The sequence below is a fragment of the Dasypus novemcinctus genome, chromosome 26 (genome assembly GCF_030445035.2).
Source record: "Dasypus novemcinctus isolate mDasNov1 chromosome 26, mDasNov1.1.hap2, whole genome shotgun sequence".
Taxonomy (NCBI): domain Eukaryota; kingdom Metazoa; phylum Chordata; class Mammalia; order Cingulata; family Dasypodidae; genus Dasypus; species Dasypus novemcinctus.
In genome coordinates, this window is record NC_080698.1 from 5716917 (window position 1) to 5735768 (window position 18852).

The following is an 18852-nucleotide window of genomic DNA, read 5'->3' on the forward strand; positions in this document are numbered from 1 at the left end:
GTGTGCAGAAATGGAAAAGCCAATTATGAAAGTTATTTAGAAGGGCAAGTGGCCCCCAATAGCCAAAAATGTTATTATAAAGAATGAAGCTGGAGGACCCTCACTCCCTGACTTTAAAGCTTATTATTTAGCTACAGTGGTAAAAACAGCATTGTATTCACATAAAGATAGACATATTGACCAACAGAGTAAAACCACCCTCACAGCTACAGTCAGCCTGTTAAATTTGGGAGCCTGGCCCCTAAAGGCTTAGGGGAATGTAACTGGGCCTCAGGATATGATAGGCATCTTCTACCTGTAAGCCATCTTTGAGGTTTGTTTAATTAATTAGTACATAAGTTGGTGAGTTTTGGGCACTGTGACAGGAACCAAGAAAAAGAAGACGTGTGGCTGCTGCCCTAACAAAGCCCCGTTTGGGAGGCTGCATGGTGCAAGGCATGTGAGTGCATGTAGGGCAGCGGTCACCTGACCCTGCTGCTCAGTGTGGCTTAGACTAGCAGCAGTGCCACCTGGGAGCTGCCTAAGCCCACCGCCAGACGTCCCCAGCAGAACCTTCCTTGGAACATGGGCCCCGAGCGACATGCGTGCAGAGAAGCTCCAGAGGGACCGTTGTCAAGGGGGCAGAAATCACCTTCCGGCAGAGTGCTCGAGGATGGTGTCAATTCCACCATCACCCCCAGAGCAAGGCCCTGCACTGGGCACCGCAGACCTGGAGGTGAAAGAAAGGGGTGGTCCCTGGCCTGGATGAACTTGCAGGTAACCACAGGACCAGCACGAAGGTAGGGACCTGGGTGAGGTGCCTGAGACCTGCCTCTTAGCTGATGGTGATGTTGTAGAATTTGAGAGAGGTTCAATTATTTGCGTATAGAGAGGCCAGGACTCAGGAATGATTTTGAGAAGGAAAAATGGTTTATTGACGGCCGGCCGGACTCAGGAACTTTCTGTTTCAATCCCAAGCCCTGAACAAGACTTTCAAATTTCTTTTATGCAGAGAGGAAAGATTAAATGGTCCCTTTGTTTCAGTTTTCAATAGGCTTGAATTAGCATATATATCTTCCACATCTTAGGTAAGCTTTTAGCATGGACTTCATACATTCTAGATAAACTTTTAGCATATTTGGCTTGCATTTCCCTTAAATACTTAAAGTTTATAGACCTTGCATTGTTAAACTGTTTCCTGGGCCTAGAGTCGTTGCCATTGTCACCAAGGGCAGGACTGCAGCCTCTTACCGTTTCACACCCATAGCCCACATCAGCATTCGCTCTACATAAGCACATTCCTTCCTGCGTGCAGATGACCAGGCAGCATCACTTGCTTGGCTGAAGGTTCAAGTAACACAGGAGCTTTCAGAGAGGAGCACTTTTGAGCTGGGGTTCACACTGCCAGGCAGTGAGGTGTCTATGAGCCTGTTTCCTCATCTGGAAAATAGGATAAACAATTTGTAGCAAGTAGAGGTTGTAAGTGCCATCGATGCTTTTATTTGAGCCACAAACCCCCAGGGAGAGAGACAAGAGGACATAGAGACTTGCTCGAAATCTTCCCAAGGGGGAAAGGAATGCTGCTGAACAGTATGTGCACTGGGAAATGATTTTCACTTTTAAAAAGTCCCGTACATACAAATATGTTACATATATTATGTATAATTAAATATACAAAGGAAAAAAAATAGTTAGTGGCTATCCTGGACTGGAGTCCGGGAGATGATATCAACTTTAAAGAGTAATTTATTTTTAAACATAATGTACTATTTAAAATATTTCTAACATACAGAGGTGCATAAAAGTTAGAAGTAATGCTGATCCTGATTGAGTGGAGAGGTTATGGATCACCTATTTTCTCCTCATGCATATTTTCCTGATTTTCTACGACTGTGTCTTTTGATTTGCCTGAAGCCCTAACCCTGAGTCCTGGTTCCTTGGTCTGGAGGTCCCTAGGCCAAAGCGCCCTCCGCCCTTCTACCTGCGCTTCTTAAACCGGAAGGTGCACGTGAACCCCCCGGAAGTCGGCTTAAAATGCAGGCTCGGATTCAGGGAGTCTTGGCAGGGCAGCATTTTCAGGAACCTCCCAGGAGAGGTCGAAGAGAACTGCAGCTGCAGGTCACACGCCTTCACGCTCGCAGCCACAGTCTCGGCCTGCGACAGCGGGTCGCGGGCTTCTCTGCACAGGCCTCCCGCCGCGGGGTAGGGGCGGGGCGGAGCCGGGATGGGGCAGAGGCGGAACAGGGGCGTGGCAGGGGCGTGGCGTGGCAGGCGCCGGGGCGTGACAGGACAGGACTGGGCCGGGGGCGGGGCGGGGGCAGAGGCCCCGCCCCGAAGGCCTGGCTCGGCCCAGGCGGCCACGCCCTCGCCCGCCATCACCTGCAGGAGCCCGAATGGCCCCCCCGCTCACGTGAGCGTCTCGTCACGTGACGCCGCCGTCCAATGGCGGCGCGCGCTCGGGGCGACCGGCGCGGCGGGCTGGCGGGTCGTCGGCGACCGGCGTCATGGCCGAGAGGCCGCTGTCCCCGCGCGGCGCCGTGTCCCCGGCGGCCTACCCCGACACCCCCGCCGACTTCCCCCCGCACCTCCAGGCCGGCGCGATGCGGCGCCGCTTCTGGGGCGCGTTCAACTGCCTGTGCGCCGGCGCGTTCGGGGCCCTGGCCGCCGCCTCCGCCAAGCTGGCCTTCGGCAGCGAGGTCGAGCCGGGGGCGCCGCTGCTGCGGGCGGGCGGGGGGGTGCCGGGGAGGAGGGCGCCGCGAGGCCCCGGGGTGGGCCCGGGATGGGGGCGCAGGGCGCACTCACCCCTTGGCCTGGTAGGCCTGCTGGCCGGAGCGGCGCTGCCCTCAGCCGGGGCCCGTCCCAGCCTCGTCCCGTGTAGGCGGTGAGAGATGTCAGGGACTGAGGCCCCCCCCTTACCTGGCACCTCAAGTCTTTTCCTCCGATTGGGCTAGTTTCGCTCTCGGGGAAGACGTCCACCTTCTACCTCCACTCTGTTTCTCATTTTAAGCCCCTTGTGCCTGCACATCTCTCTTCACGGTGACTCAAGGTGAGAAGCCTGTTGCCTATCTCTATAGTGTACGGGTGTTCTGACCGGTTTTCCCAGCTGCTGGGGAAATGACAAGTTTAGTGTATCCTAGGTAAAAGGGGAAGACTGAGAAACATGCTGGATGTTCTCCTGAGGCTGAGAACTCCTAAACTGCTTCCACTTCTGCTAAGGCATCTGCACCTCCTTGCATGTCCGATCCCGAGTCCTAGGCCAGCTCTACTTGATAGAAGGATTTCATTGCGTCTGCAGCGCAGGGTTGGGCCCTGACCAGGAGAGTGGACAGACTGAAGGCCATTATTATTTAGGTGCAAGCCTACCTAGGGTCCATGATCCAAGGTAAATGGGTGACTATGAGCCATGAGGTTTTCTAGTCTGCACTTGTGAACCAGGCCTCTAACCTTTTATAGATGGAGGCTGCCGCTGGCCCTTACAGTGCATTTTTGTAACTTTTAAGAAGGTACCCCTTCCTCAAGACACTATATATTCAACTGCTGGAAAACCCTTAGAAATATTCAAGAGTATGTCTTGATGGATACAACCCCTAGAGGAAGCAGCTTTGCCTAGGAGGCTCCAAAGGGTCTGCATGTCCCCTCCCCTCTCAGGGCTCCCTCATGGAGCCTCACTGCCTGGATTTGACTCCTGGGGCTCTGTCATGACCTGTGGCACTTTGGCAAGTTTCTTAATCTATGCCTCGGGTTCTTTATCTGTGAAATGAAGTTAAGGAATAAACAAGAATGCATTAAAGCACCTAACACAGGGGCTGGCACAGAGTAAAAGCTAAAAAATTGGCAAGTTTCTTAATCTATGCCTCGGGTTCTTTATCTGTGAAATGAAGTTAAGGAATAAACAAGAATGCATTAAAGCACCTAACACAGGGGCTGGCACAGAGTAAAAGCTAAAAAATACCCAGTAGGCCCAGCAAGCTGTTAACCTGCCCAGGGTGGGGGTCAGGTCAGAAGACACGGCTAGTTCATGCCTTATCAGGTCCCCACAGGTGAGGCCTCGACCCCTGGCTTGCTCATACACCAGATAATGGATGCTTGGCTCCTGGGACTGGTCTTCAGGCACTGGTCCCTGTGGGGTCAGTAGGGACTGGTCAACAGGAAACACCGATTATGGTCAGTACTGCTGCCCAAGATCCTGTGGCCACCAGGGTAGCCAAGCAGGTGACCTCCCTGAGTTGGTTTCATCTCAAATGGGCCTGCCTGCTGCCCACAGAGGGTTAAGTGAGGCCCTGTGCAGGAAAGCTCTGGGGACCCCGTGGGCTGTCCTGCTGGGGCTGCAGGTCAAGCAGTGGCTGCAGTGGCTGCAGTGGCTGCAGTGGCACTTTCTCCTGCAGGTGAACATGGGCTTGTGCGTATTAGGCATCATAGTCATGGCGATCACCAATTCTCTGATGTGGACGTTCTTTAGCCGGGGCCTCAGTTTCTCCATGTCTTCAGCCATTGCATCTGTTACAGTGACTTTTTCAAACATCCTCAGCTCGGTGAGTAGTGTTCTGGGGGGTAACGTTTGTCACTTGTTATTAGGGTACGCTGTCCTTGGGAAACCTCTCCTCTCCCAGACAAGACAAAGGACAGAGGCTGGGTGCTCAGCCAGCCAGGACCTTGTGGCCAGCAGGTCCATTCCCGGGCAGTTGCGTGTGGCTTTGTGACTTCTCTGCAGGGCCTCTTCTGGCCCCAGCTGGCTGCTGACTCGCATGGGATCTGTGGGCCAATCTGGGCAGAGCTTCTCCTGCCCCTCCTCCTCCCCCAGCCTCTCCCTGATTCTGCTCCTCAGCCAGACTTAAATCAGACACATCCATTGCCAGAGAGTTGGTATCAGCGGGCCTGACGTGGTAGAGAAGTAATTATTCATTCCACAGCAAAGAAAAGAAACCGGTGGCTCCCAGGCTACTCACAGATGGGGCTGACTGGATTGGCCAGATTGTCGGGCCTTCCCCAAACTGACTGTGTATGCGTTCAGGTTGGGGAGCCCTTGACTGTGACGCCTCAACAGTCCTGCTTGAGTCATCACTGAAGGATCTGGCTGCTGGGATGTTCATGTCCCTGTGCATGTGACAAGCATTTGTTCTGATGGACACAGAATCAGCCCGGGGCCCTGTTGTCTCCAGCCTCTAGGACAGGGATCTCCCTAAGCCTGGCCCGAAGTTCTTACATGTCAGCTGGGACAAGCCTTTGTAGGGCTGTATGGCTCCTTTGCAGCTGTTGTAGCCAGTCCTGGTGGCTTTTGGGTGTCAAAGGTGAGGTGACTCAGTTTCTCTCTTGCTTGGGGTGCTGGCTTTCACTGTAGCAGCCCCCACTTCATCGGTTATGACCCTATTCCCAGAGACCCCAGGGTCAGCCTAGGGCTGGAGGGAGAGGTGCCGAGTGCCTTCCCACCATGTGCTGGTTCCAGGACTGGGTGCTAGAGCTTAGAGCAGGGGGTCCTCATCCTGAAGGTGGAAGCTAGTGGGCCAGAGAAGAGCAGTAGACGTGCTATCAGACCTGGCCTAGATTGGGGCAGGTGGGGGTTCCTTAGGCTGTATATACCCCTGTGACCGGGGGTTGTCGGCCACCACCTGGCAGAGCTGTGGTCCCCAGGCTTCAGGCTACTTGCTTAACCCCTGTGCCGCTTGCCTCACCCCTTGGTCAGGGCTCGTGCCTGCATCCCGGGGACGGGTAATGGGCACACACTGCCAGGAGCGTGCCTCCTTAAAACTGCAGCACATAGCTGCGCCCAGAGCCGAGTGGCCACAGAGCACTGCGTGGCTGCTCTTCTCGCCTGCAAGCGTGGGGAGATTCTCAAGTTAGATGGGAATGAAATCCAACTCCAAAAAAGTAAAAGAATTAAAACAAAAGGAAATCCAGCTGCCAAAAGCCCGCCTGCTCGCTCTGCCTCCACAGTGGGGCCTCCGAGGTCCCGTGCAGCCCCGCAGCCGGCCTCCCCAAAGCCTGGCCTCCTGGGAGCCCGAGGCGGGCAAGGCGGAGCCGAGTGCACTCGGTCCTGACACGGTGGGGAGCGGCCCCCAAGGCAGGGGCTGGCGACGAGGCGCCAGCTCTTCCCAGCTTGCCGGGCCCCTCCTGTGAGGGGCATCTCGCCCCGTCCTGCGGTGGGAGGGGGCCGGGCAGGGCGCCGGGCCTCTGGTCGTCCGCCCTCCCTGCTGGCCCTTGCAGGAGGCATGCCGCCGGGCGGTGAGGTGTGCCCTGCCTGCACCGTGTCACCCTGTGTCCTGTCCCTCAGGCCGTCCTGGGCTACGTGCTGTATGGAGAGTGCCAGGAGGTGCTGTGGTGGGGCGGCGTCTTCCTCATCCTCTGCGGGCTCACGCTGGTCCACAGGAAGCTCCCGCCAACCTGGAAGGCGCTTCCCCACAAGCAGCAGTAGCAGCGGCCGGCTGGACGGCCCCGCTGGGAAGACGCTCTGGTGGCCGGGCTGGCCTGTGGGCCCGCTGCTCAGGGTGGCCTGGGCGGGCAGCTTCCGACGGTCCGGCACCGGCACAGGGAGATGCCGCCGGCCTCTAGCCCTGCTGCCCAGGAACACAGGCCCCAACCGACAGCCTTGAGGGCACGAGGCCTGACCTCTGCAGGGGAGGCCCAGCGGAGCAGGAGCTGGCCGAAGCTCTCCGGATGGATCCGCGTCGGGCGTGGGACCCTCACGAGCGCCTCGGCAGGTGCTGGAGACCCTGGGCTGGTCTTCCTCGTGTGTGGTACTTGAGACCAAGGCCAGCCCGTCACGCTGGCGTCAGTGCTCGTGGGCTGCGTGCCGACGTCGCAGGCCCCTGTGTCGTGCTTAGGTATTAAGGAAGACGGGGTTAATAAAGACTTTTTTTTTAAAGTTAAAACTACCAGGTGTGGACTGTTTTCTGCATCTCAGAGTAGAAGGTGGCAGCCAGGATGAGCTGAAACGCTGGCACCCCAGAGCGGAAAAGGCCGAGGGCGGCCAGCGGGGAGCTGCGGTCACTCTCCTCGGAGCCGCCACCAGGACGAGGGTTTGTCCTCACTGTGGGGACCTCGTTTTACTTATTAGGAAAGAAACTGACCCAGAGGCCTGCCATTGTCCTCGCCCACCGCTTACCTGTGAGCCCCCTGAGCTGTTCTCCGGGTCTTTTTTTTTTTTTTTTTTTTACCTTTTATTTAGGCATACCTTCAGATTTACTGAGCAGTTGTAAGGATCGTAAAAAGAATTCCCATATGCCCTTGACCCAGATTCCCCAGGTGATTGCCGTCTTGTTTATCCTTCCTGATAGGTAGGTAGAGAATGATAGGGAGAGACTTTTCCTTTTAAACTATTGAGCGTAAGCTGCAGGGAGCAGCTGTGGCTCTAGCCGCGGAGTGCCTGCTGCCCGCATGGGAGGTCCCCAGCGCCTCCTAAAAACTAACGACAAGCACACAAACGAGAAAACCAACTCAGGAGCCGATGGGGCTCAGTGGTCAAGCGCTGGCTTCCCACATACCAGGTCCCGGTTCAATCCCCAGCCCTGGTACCTCAAAAAAAAAAAAAAATTGCAGACATGATGTCCCTTTACCTCTAACATGGACACAATACTGTTAACTCATCTACCAATCTTGTTAACATTTTCCAGTTGTCCCAATAATGTCCTTTATAGCCAAAGCACGTCCTGGGCCACACTTCGCATTCCACTGTCATGGCCCTTTGGTCTCCCTTCGTGCGGAACAGCTCCGCCGCCTGCCCGGGCGTTCCGTGGCTTCCCGGCTTTCAGGAGTGCGGGCCGGGACCTGGGCGAGGACCCTCAGCCTGTCTCGTCCTGTCTCACGCCTCGGTGAATGCTGCCGCCCCAGAGGGTCTTCTGCGTTGAACAGTGACGCTGCCCCAAGAAGGGAAGAGGAGGGTCCGTGTGCCGGCTATGTCCCAGGAGGAGCCCCGCCCCCCCACCCCCGCGGGTGGGCACCGTAGATCGGGGGCCAGGGTCACTACCCCGGGTCACACCAGGGTGGGTGGGGCTGGGCTTGACGCCCCTCGTGGACTCCCCAGCCCCTCTCCGAGCCTGGCAGGGCCTGCTCACACCTCGCTCCCTTGAGGAAGGGCGGGGCGCAGGGAAGGCTGCTTGGGAGCTGCGAGGGGCAGCTCTGTTCCGAGTGACACTGAAGAGGAAATCGGACCCCCTCATTGAGTCGTGGTCATGGAGCAGTGGCTGACTCTCCCGGACACCGACTCGGAGGGAGAGAAAAGGGCCTGGGACAAAAGGCGCAACAGGCTGGGACGAGAAGACCCTCCTGACTCGGGGAAACTCCAGTTCAAGTCTCGGCCGTGCCGCTAACGAGTTCACGTCTCTAGGCTGTGGGCTTTCTCAGCTACGAAAACACCGACCCGAGGAAGTGCTTTGTGAGCTGCCTGCCCACAGCGCCGGGCTTACCTGGCCCCCACCTGTTTCACCCGCTGCTCGGGGGTGCTGGCTCCCGAGGGCTCCGATGGCAAGCGGCAGGGCGGGGGCCCAGCCCCGGAGTGTGTCCACTGGGTGCCGCAGGCCCTGCCTGCCCTGCTGTGCACAGCTTGGCTTTGCCTCCCGGTCACGAGGACCAGATGCCGTAGCCTCGCAGGCACCAGTGGGGGCGTTGGTGGGAGGGACTGGGGTGCTGGAGACGGCCCTGTCCACCGGCTTCCCCCAAGCAACCGTCACCCCCCGCACATCTGCGCCGGCTGGCTGGGGACCCACGTGGTGTCTCATGAACAATAAATACTTCACTTGTTCTCCCAGCCGCCTTCAGAAGTCCCCGCATCCAAATAGGGCCCTGAGAGTGGTGGGTGTGGAATGGAGGTGGTATTTCATATTGGTGGGGAAAAGATTCTGCAGCTCAGGGTATTGGGACAACTGGTTAGTATGTGGGGGAAAACAAAGCTGGATCCCTACCGCATTTCTTACACCACAGAAAATTCCAGAAAAGGCAAAGATGAACCTGTAAAAGAAGAAAATGAAGACAGTACAAAAAATAATTTTGGAGTAGAGAAGGTGTTTCAAAGGAAAAGATAGATAAAAACTGACTTCACAGGGAGCGGAGGTGGCTCAAGCAGTTGAGCACCTGCTTCCCACACGGGAGGTCCTGGGTTCTGTTTCTGGTCCTCCTAAAAACAAAGACAAATGAAAAACCAACTCCAGAGAGCCAGTGTGGTTCAGTGGTTGAGTGCTGGCTTCCCACTTAGGAGGCCCCCAGTTCAATCCCTGGCCCTGGTACCTCAAAAAAGCCAAAACAAAACCCAAAAAACCCCGACTACATAACGTTAAATACACGGGTGGCATCTTCGCGTCTTGTGGAAGTGCCATCAGTGCAGTCTCTGGGCTTTTGCAACATCTACTGAAATTAACGGCAGTCTATCCTGTGACACAGCAGTTCCACTTTGGAGATTTCTCTTACAAACATTATCATGTAAGTTCAAAGACGCAGGGGCAAAGAAGTCCACTGTAGCAGAGTTTATAGTCAACTTAGACTTGAAACCATCTCAATGTCCATCGCGGGGATTAGGAGCCTCTGAAAAGAATGAGAGAGATCTCCTTGGGTGGCCAGGAAATAAGCTGCAGGACAGTTGTAGAGAAAGAGAAGAAGGTAAGAAGCAGAACAGTGGTTAAGAAAACTTCTGTTAGTGTAAAGAAGTAAGTGTTTTCTTATGGTGGAGAGAATGGAAGATTCGAGACACTTGGTGGTAGTTACTGTAAAGCAGACTAAAGGGGAAGAGGCGCTCGGGGCCAAGCCGAGGAAGGCAGGCTCAGGCTCAGGCGACCTTGGTCAGCAGGACGTGCCCGACTTCCCTGGCCAGGGGTGACGACACCTGAAGTGTTGTGCCAGGAAAACCCACTACGGACTGGGCGTCTAGGGGTTTTACTGGGAGCTGGGCATGGGAACACCGCATGCCTGGCACGGACCGAAATCCAGACTCCCCGAAGGAAGCGGGGTTCAGCCACAGCCATGCTCCTGTACAAGGTGAGGCCCAGGGAGCCCCTCTAGGAGGAACCCCCAGATGCCAGCTCTGCTGCCAGCTCTGCTCGGCCCAGTGTCCCCTTGGTCCTGGCCAATGGGCTTTCCCAGCGCCGCTGTTAGGGAATCCCACACAGCGGCCACCCCGCAGTGCCGGTCAGTCCTGCCCTGGGGGCCTGGGCTCAGCCAGCTCGAGGCGGACAGACAGGAAACCAGCAGGAGAACAAGAGCGGGCGGGCAGGGGCACATCCAGGACGAAACCAACACGAGGGCCCCTGGGCGAGAGAGCCAGCGGGTCAGAGCGGGCTGACTGGGTCAGGGTCGGGGGGCTGCCCTGGGAGGTGACCTGCCTGCCGAGAGCCGCTGGACAAAGGGCTGAGCGCCTTCCCGGCGGGCTTAGCAAGCGCAAGGGCCGGGGAAAGAGCGCAAGGGCCCGGGAAAGAGCGCGAGGCCTCACTGCGCAGGTCGGCACCAGCCGCCTGGGGGACCAGACCTAGCGGGGCGGGGGGGGGGGGGGGGGGGGGGGGGGAGGGGGGGGAGCTGGTGCCTGGCGGGAGGAGGGGCGGGGCCTGGCCGGGAGGGGGCGGGGCCAGGGCCCGCGCTGCTGGGCCCCCTGCAGCCGCAGAGAGGGGGGTGGCTTTGATCCGGCAGCCAGGGGTCTCTGGAGGGTCTCCATCGTGGGAAGACGATCTGACCAAGGGTTTTAAAAAGGTTGTCCCCTTAGCGTGCGAGGCGGGTGGCGGTGACTGCCCGCTCCACTTGGGAACAGAGCTGAGCCGGCAGATGAGCCCTCATCTCCAGGAGGGGTTCCCCGAAGCTGAGCGTGTCCCCCTTCCAGAACAGTCCAGGGCAGCCTGGAGAGGAGCGACGGTGCCCCCGCCCTCGGGCACAGCTGCCTGCCGGCCCTGCGTGGGTTGGCGAGTGTCGTCACTGCGGTGGATTTAGGGGTGCCTGTGGCTGGGCAGGGAAGGCTGGGAACTAGACGGGGGACGCGGACCCCCCCCCCCGGGCGCGCCTGCCCGGCCTCCCCGTGCCCCCGCTGTGGCCCCGCTGTGGCCCCGCTGCTGACCGCCGTCCACCACGCGCAACTCTGCAGTGAAGGCCCCGGGCTCAGGGGCCAGTGAGGTCGGGAGCAGGAAGGGGGGAGCCGATGTGGTGTCGCGGGAGGCCGCGGGGACTGGGGGGGGTCAGCCGAGAGCACCCCAAGCTCCTGGGGGCGGTCAGCACCACAGGGCTCTGGCCTCAGGTCCCGAGTCAGGGGGGATAGCCGCCAGCAGGGGCAGTAGACTTCCTGCAAAGGACCTAACAAGGCCTCTTGGGCCACGGCAACTACAGAACCTGCTGAAGCCCTCAAGCAGCCACTGGCAGTAAGTGAATGAATGGTGTGGCTGTGTGCCAATAAAACTTTATTTACAGACAGCAGGGGGGCAGATTTGGACTGTAGCCAGTAGTGAGCTTAGCTCTGGTCGAGATGACCACGATGATGATGGTGGTGGTTGAGGTCGAGAATAATTTTTACACTGATTGCTATTAATAGCTATAATTTATAGTCAACAAAAGTAACTACCATTGTTATCATCAACCCCTTGTTACTGTTAATAATCATTATTACTAACTAGTGATTGTTGTAGAAGCTAATATGCTTGAGCGTTTACTAACACGCCAAGCTCAGTGCTAAACATGTCATGACCTTGCCCCAGAAGTGAAGTAGCCGGTGAGGTTCTAAGCCACATTTTAGGGAGGCAGAGCTGGGGTTCAGAGATGTCAGGTCACTTATCCAAGCTCACACAGGTAAGTGACTGTGCCAGGCTTTGTTTTGTTTTGTTTTGTACTGGAGCCAGGGTTAAACCCTAGACCTAGTATGTGGGAAGCCGGCACTCAACCACTGAGCCACACTGGGTCCACTGAGTTGGTTTCCTTTCGTTTGTTTGCTTGTTTTTTGTTTTTAGGAGGCACCGAGAACTGAACCCAGGACCTCTGATGTGGAAGAGAGGTGCTCAATCACTTCAGCCGCCTCAGCTCCCTGGTTTGCTGTGTCTCTCATTGTCTTTCCCCTTTGCGTCTCTATGTCGTGTCATCTTGTTGCTTCAGCTCGCCATGCCTGCCTGTCGTGCCAGCTTGCCTTCTCCAGGAGGCTCTGGGAACCAAACCTGAGACCTCCCATGTGGTAGGCGGGAGCTCAATCCCCTGAGCCACATCCGCTTCCCTGGGCCAGGTTTGGAAACCAGCGTTCTCTGACCTGAGGCCCTGCTCATCACCACTGTCCCACAGAACCTGCGCAGGTCCCACCCCGAGCAGGGACTTCCCCGGAGTGGGGCTGGCCGGGTGGGGGAAGGGAGGATGAGGTCCAGTGGGATGCGTGTCCTTTGACCCTCTGCTTCCCGTGGCCACTTGTGTCATGGCGACTCTGAGAGCCTGGGTGGGGTGGGCGGTCCTGAGAGGGAGATGAGCCCCGTTCACCATGTCTGGAGAGGGTCCCGGGGGGGACTTCCAGTTCGTGGTGGGCTGGACTCACGGGAGAGGAGAGGCCCAGGAGTGACCCCCAGGAGGTGGGGTCAAACGCAGCAGCAGGACAGGGTGACCGGCGGCACAGGCAGGTGAGAAAGGCCGACGTTGCAAGGAGAGGCGGCCGGGAACGCAGGGCCACGGGGAAGGAAAAGGAGCAAGCGCTGGGGCCCCACAGGAGGCGTGTCCCCAGCAGGGTGGTCAGCGGGGCCAGCGGCACCTAAGAGAAGACTCCGCCACGCCCACAAGGTGGGCAGCCTGGAAGGGGCCCCGGGGCCACCTCGAGGAACGCCGGCAGGTGGCGGGGTGAGGACCAAGCCGGAGGCTGGAAGCGGCCTGGTGCTGCCACGGGCTTCTGTCACCTTGAGAGGGGCAGCCACCCTGCTGGGCTGGGGCGCCCCGGCTGGGGTGCTGGGCTCCCGTGGCGGCCAGGTCCTCTGCCGTGTCCGTACACAGCCGTCCTGTCCCCAGGACTTCCTGCCCTCCCACCTGGTCCTGATTCCTCAGTTGCCAGCGCTGAGAGCCCGCAGTGCCCGTCCCCGCTGCCCTTTGGAGCCTGTTCCAGCCGCTTCTGCCTCTTCCTTTGGGGAGCACTTTCAGAGCTGGGGAGGGGCCAACAGGAATGGTGCCTCTTTTTATTTTATTTTATTTTATATATTAGCTTGCGTTTATTATTCTGTCTTTGGTTGTGCTGGAGAATGGGATGCTGAGATTCCTAACAGGATAGAGTCTCAGAGAGCCTTTATCACCATTCCTTGGACATGAAGGACAAAAGAAAGGGCGCAGTGGTTCAGTAGCTGAAATTTTGGTAAACATAAATATAAATACGGGATCCATCATTAACGTTACAAAAGGAAATATTTCCAATCTCCATATCCAGGAAAATCTCCACTTTGTGTAAGTGGGAATTTACCCAGAGGGCAGCTGGAGGAGTGGTGCAGACCCAAAGAAGCTTCTCTTCCTCCCACTCACTGTCAGAACCCAAGTTCTGTAGATAGCTCCGCCTGTCTTTTTCGGTGAACAGATTCTTTGCAGACGGCCAGATCCCAGCCTCTGTCGGTTCCCACTTCCACGCCCCCTTCATGTGCCTCTTTGAAAACCCGTGCTGACTCAGGGCTCCGCGCTGTCTGGCCACCGAGTTCGCCTCCCGCCCAGCTGCTTCCCGAAAGGCTGGCCCTGCCCCTCCAGAGGCTCTCCCGTCTGGAACTTTCTCTCGGGCAAGCTCACGGCCCACAGGCCCCCCGCTCTCGAACGCCGCCTCCTGCCTCCTGGCTGCTGGGTCTGAGGGGGGCTGCCGTCCTCTGAGGCCCAGGCCGCGGCTCCCCCCCAGGTGCTGCGCAGGCAAAGGCAGCGCCACACGGCGCCCACAAGGTGCGGTCGGGGTGCACCCCCTGCAAGGCACGAGGTCGGAGGGCGCGGGGAGGGAGCTGGGGGGACTGCAGTGCCGGGGGGGGGGGGGGGTGGGGGTCACTTCGGACCTGCACAACGTGGGCCCTCAGGAAATAGCTCTTTGCTCGAAATGAGCCCAGCGACTCCCAGCGGCGCCGTGCAGGACAGCCCTGGAGGCCCGCGCTGAGGTCTGAGCGCGGAGTGCCGTGGACGGGGTCCTGTGACCGAGCCTGGCCATCCTGCTCTGTTGACCCTTGAATGGCATCTTACCCCCAAGGTGATCTCGAGAGCGAGGAAACGCAGTCCAGAGGGGTCGGGCCGGGAGGAAACCACGGGCGCCCTTCCTCCGTACCCGTGCCCACGGGACCTCGCGTGCGCGGCTGCCCTGGCCCGCCGGCCCTCGGCGCAGGCCGGGCGGTTTCCTGTCTTTCGCTCTGACAGGCCTGCGGTGTCTGCGGCAGCACCGTCCGCGGGTCGCTCGGTGGGCGTGGGCACGTCTGCCTGACCGGCCCTGGGAGTTGGGATATTAGGTCCTTTACACGCAGTGTAAGGAGGCGCTGGAGGACCTGCCCTTGCCACAGTGCAGACGCCTGCCTGCCCGCTGCCGTGCCCTCCGCTGTGCGCGTGCCTTTAACCCGCTGGCTTTGCCCCACGGCAGCCCTCGGCCTGCCAGTGTCTCGGAGAGCGGCTCGTTCTTTCTTCTGCCTAATGGAATTCTAGTGGCTGGAAACCCCTTTGTTGAGTTGACCTTCCCCTATTGGTAGACATGTAGGTTGTTTCGAACTTTCAAAATTGCAGTCCACGATATGTGAACTCTTATCAGCAGAGTGTGAACTACATGGTGCTTGATTTAAACTTGCCTCTCCTGGGTATTTTTTCACGGTGGCCATTGGGTTTTCTTTCCAGCGAATTGCCTGTTTACAAACCGTGCCATGGTTTTTCGGCTGGATTGTTTTATTTTTGTGGTTCGCAGTTCCCAAAACACCCAGTCAAAGTTAATTTGTCCTGGGAGCGTTTGCCTGAGCCCCGTCGTGACAGGCCCTATTTTGCCCCGAGGGGCTGCCCTGTCCGTTTGTCCTGCGCGGTGTCTGTGCCAGGGAGCTCTCGGCTCTCCCTCCAGCTGCAGCAGCCTGACAGCAAAACTGTCCTGCTCTCCTGAATACTTGAGCCTGGGGAAGCGGACGTGGTAAAACCGACGGACTGTCCGCCTACCACAGGGAGCATCCAGGGCTCAATCCCCAGGCCTCCTGACCCGTGTGCAGCTGGCCCATGTGCAGCGCTGATGCACACAAGGAGCGCTGTGCCACGCAGGGGTGCCCCCCACGTAGGGGTACCTCACGCTGAAGGTGTGTGCCCTGCAAGGAGAGCCGCCCTGCGTGAAAAAAGTGCAGCCCACCCAGGAGTGGCGCCGCACACGCAGAGAGCTGACACAGCAAGATGACGCAACAAAAGAAACACAGATTCCCAGTGCCACTTGACAATGCAAGCAGACGCAGAAGAACACACAGTGAATGGACAAGAGAGCAGACAATAGGGGAAGGAGAGAGAAATAAATAAAATAAATCCTAAAAAAAAAACAACTTGAGCCTGGCCGCGTCAGCACTGCCCACCGGATGTGGGACATGAGCGTGGGAGCTTTTCCTCCCACAGACGCCACGTGGGTTTCCACAGTGCCCACGGTGCGAGCGCGCGGGTGCTGAGTTCGGAGGCGAGGAGGAGCGGGGCACAGCCAGGAGGGTGACTCAGGGCCCTGCTCAGAGGCCACCAAGCAGCGGGGCCGGCAGGGGCCGGTGTGTGCCGAGGGCAGGCACTGAGGACTCTGGGACCCTCGCCCAGGCGGCCCGCCGTGCGGCGTGGACCGGGCTGTTCTGGCTGTGCCGGTTCCGTTTTCCTCCTTTGAAAAGGGGTCCCCGTGCCGAGGCCTCTGCGGAGGGCCACGCGAGGCCACGCACAGCCGGGTCCTTCTCAGCCAGAGCCCCGGCCTGCCCGGACACAGGCGCTGCGGCCTTGGCCCAGGGCTGTGTCGTGAGTGGGGACCCCGGGCAGGCAAAGCATCTGGCCCGCTTAGGAGAGCGTTCATCATGGTGCTGCGGGCCGGGGCGGGGCCGGGGCGAGGCCTGGCCGCCTTCCTGTCACGACAGAAACGTGGAGAGCTTCCCTGGGGACTCGCCCCACCCTGTGGCTTAGCCAAGTACTTCTTCCCACTCGGAGAGGAGCCAGGGAGAAGAGTGTCCCCTGGACGGTCTCGTTCCAGGGTGGCGAGGCGCCTGTCAGCGGGGCCGCGAGGCATCCTGTCCTGTCATCGGGGTCTCGAGGCGCCTGTCACTGGGGTTGCGAGGCGTCCTGTCCTGTTGGCGGAGCCGCGAGGCGTCCTGTCCTGTCATCGGGGTCACGAGGTGCCAGTCAGCGGGGCCACGAGGTTTCCTCTCCTGTGTCATCAGGGTCTCAAGGCGCCTGTCATCGGGGTCGCGAGGCATCCTGTCAGCGGGCCTCGGCCCTGGCTGTGCCTCAGGAGTGAAGAGGGTTGAGACGCTGGGTCTCCTGGCCAGCGGGAGGGAGGAACCGTGAGGCGGGGGGACGACGACGTCTGGAGGAAGATGATGAAACGAGGTCAGGCCTGAAGCAGCAGGATGCGAGCCGGGGAGACGGGGCCAGGGCCGCGAGGCGGCGGCCGGGGGGGCGGGCGAGGCGCTGAGGGAGCCCCCGGCCGCTCCTCTCCCGGCTGCTCCGCGAGGCAGCCCGGCTGGAAGCTCCTCTGCTGTTCCGGGCCTCGGGTGGGGGGGACCCAAGTCCACGGGCGAGGAGGGGCCCCGGTGGGGGCTGTGCTGGGCGGGCATGGCACCGGTCCCGCTGCTTGGCCCTGGGCTCCGGGCGGGGCTCTGTGGGACCCTCTGCGAGCGGCCCTTGCTTCGAGGACCCCCCTGGGGGGGCTGCATCCATCCCTCTGCTAAGGGGTCTCAGAACCCAGGCGGGGGCGAGGCGGCGCCGGCGGCCTGCAGCTGCTCGGGGGGGATCCCGGTTACGGCGGCAAAGGGGCCAGGGCGCGCGTCGGGCTCGGACCCCCGCTGGCGTGGGATGGCATTCCTGGGGCGCCTTAAAAAATCTCCGACAAGGCCCCGGATGCGAGGCGCTGGCGGGCTGCTCTCTGCAGGCTGCAGGCCTGTGGCATACGCAGTCCCTGGGTCAGTGACTCACCCACGGGCGCGCCTCCACCGCAGCATGTCATGAACACAGGCACGTGACGTGTGTGCTTTCCCTCATCCCCGCCCTGCTACAGACACCTAACCCGGGCAAGGCGGCCGGCCGCGTAGCTGCACTCGTGTCCTCAAGAATTCCCAGCGCATCCCTTTATGCACGCCGGGTTCTCTTTGGAAAGGCCGGGCGTCTCCCAGCGGCAGACGTTTGACTTGGTGCAGAGGCCCGAGTGTTCTTACAAACAGGACAGAAACAAACTCTGGACACGTATCTTTCCACATGTGTGCAAGTGTTTATGAAATGTGAATTCCCAGAATGGGATTATAACTACGTATTTTTAAATATCCTGCCAACCCCCGCCCCCCTCCTCCCTGCTCCCAAAATGGCTCCCTAGTGTGCTTGCGCATTGCTCGTTGTTTTTGTTTTTTTTTTGCTATCTGTTTCTTCTTTTAGGAGGTACTGGGAACCAAACCCAGGACCTCCCATTTGGTAGGCAGTTGCCCAACGGCCTGAGCCACATCTGCTCCCCTAAACATTAAAAAAAAAAAATTTTTTATTCTCCTCCCCCCCTGCCCTCGGTTGTCTGCTCTCTGTGTCCATTCGCTGTGTGTTCTTCTGATTGCCTCTATGCTTATCAGCAGCACCGGGAATCTGTTTTTCTTTTTGTTGCGTCATCTTGCTGTGTCAGCTCTCCATGTGTGCAGCGCCATTCCTGGGCAGGCTGCACTTTCTTTCGTGCTGGGCAGCTCTCCTTACAGGGCGCAGTCCCTGTGTGTGGGATTCCCCTACATGGGGACACCCCTGCGTGGCAGGGCACTCCTTGCGCACATCAGCACTGCACATGGGCCAGCTCTACACCGGTCAAGGAGGCCCGGGGTTTGACCCTTGGACCCCCCATGTGGTGGGCAGACGCCCTATCCATTGGGTCAATTCCGCTTCCCCCTATAACATTTTGACTGTGCCAGAGTGCTTTCCCAAAAGGTTGCATTGACTTATGCTCCACCAACAGATTTTTTATTTTTGCTAAATAATGGTTAATCTCATTGTTGCTTTAACTTGTATCTGTGATTATGTGGCTGAATATTTTTTCTTAATTAACTGTATCCTGTGAATTACCTGCTCATATCTTTTGCCCATTTTCAATCGAGTCATTTATCTTTCATATTGATTTGTGTGCACTCTACACAGAAAAGTGTTCTGTAGCAAACAGCATTTTGTGGTCTTTATTTTTTTAAAACTAAACTCTAAGATGTCTTTCACCATTAGCACTTTAATGTAGCCAAATTTGTCAATCTTTTCCACTATGGATCCTGGATTTCATGTCATCCCAAGAATACAGAAATATTCCAATGTTTTTCCTAGAATTTTTGGCCTTATTTTCATAATTATTTATCTGGAACTTAACTTTTTTGTGTTTGGACTTTATTGAATAAGCTATCATTTTCCTAGTGCTTTGAAGTGTTACTTTTATTACTTTGTTAACTCCCATATATTTCTGGATCTCTGGACTCTTTAATTTGCTTATTTGATTTGTCTTCTAATGTCATACTGTGCCATTAAAATTACTGTAATTAACAGAACATATTGACATATAATAAGCACATTCCCCCTCACTCTTCTTTTCCATAGAACTTTTAGAATTGTCTTGTCATAGCACTTTTATATATTGTTGGGGATTTTGATTGGTACTGCATTGAATTTATTGATTTATTTGGGGGAGGATCGTGCCAAATGAGAATACCGGGCTTCCCGTTTGGAGTGTGGGATATCATTTAATTTTCCAGGCCTTCTTCATGATCCTTAGAAGACAGCGACTGTTTTCTTCATATA

At 57.6% G+C, this 18852-nt stretch overlaps 1 protein-coding gene and 1 long non-coding RNA gene across 2 annotated transcripts; one reads left to right on the forward strand and one right to left on the reverse strand.

The window, feature by feature from the left end:
* Positions 1-887: 887 nt before the first annotated feature.
* LOC131276171 (uncharacterized) lies at positions 888-2195 on the reverse strand. Its single transcript, XR_009183656.2, has 2 exons — positions 1961-2195; positions 888-1419 (listed from the first exon to the last, which is right to left on the reverse strand). It is a non-coding gene; the product is annotated as an uncharacterized lncRNA (long non-coding RNA).
* A 255-nt stretch (positions 2196-2450) lies between these two features.
* TMEM42 (transmembrane protein 42) lies at positions 2451-6848 on the forward strand. The gene is made up of 3 exons (XM_004476769.5): positions 2451-2675; positions 4365-4511; positions 6248-6848. Exons 1-3 carry the CDS (start codon positions 2484-2486, stop codon positions 6386-6388), a joined length of 480 nt encoding a protein of 159 aa, XP_004476826.1. The 5' UTR covers positions 2451-2483; the 3' UTR covers positions 6389-6848.
* Positions 6849-18852: the final 12004 nt, after the last annotated feature.

Excerpts from the sequence above, each read along its gene's own strand:
- TMEM42 (XM_004476769.5), top strand. The coding sequence starts at position 2,484 with ATGGCCGAGAGGCCGCTGTCCCCGCGCGGCGCCGTGTCCCCGGCGGCC. Across the intron at positions 2,676-4,364 it reads AGCTGGCCTTCGGCAGCGAG|GTGAACATGGGCTTGTGCGT; the intron begins GTCGAGCCGGGG and ends TTTCTCCTGCAG. Across the intron at positions 4,512-6,247 it reads TTTCAAACATCCTCAGCTCG|GCCGTCCTGGGCTACGTGCT; the intron begins GTGAGTAGTGTT and ends CCTGTCCCTCAG.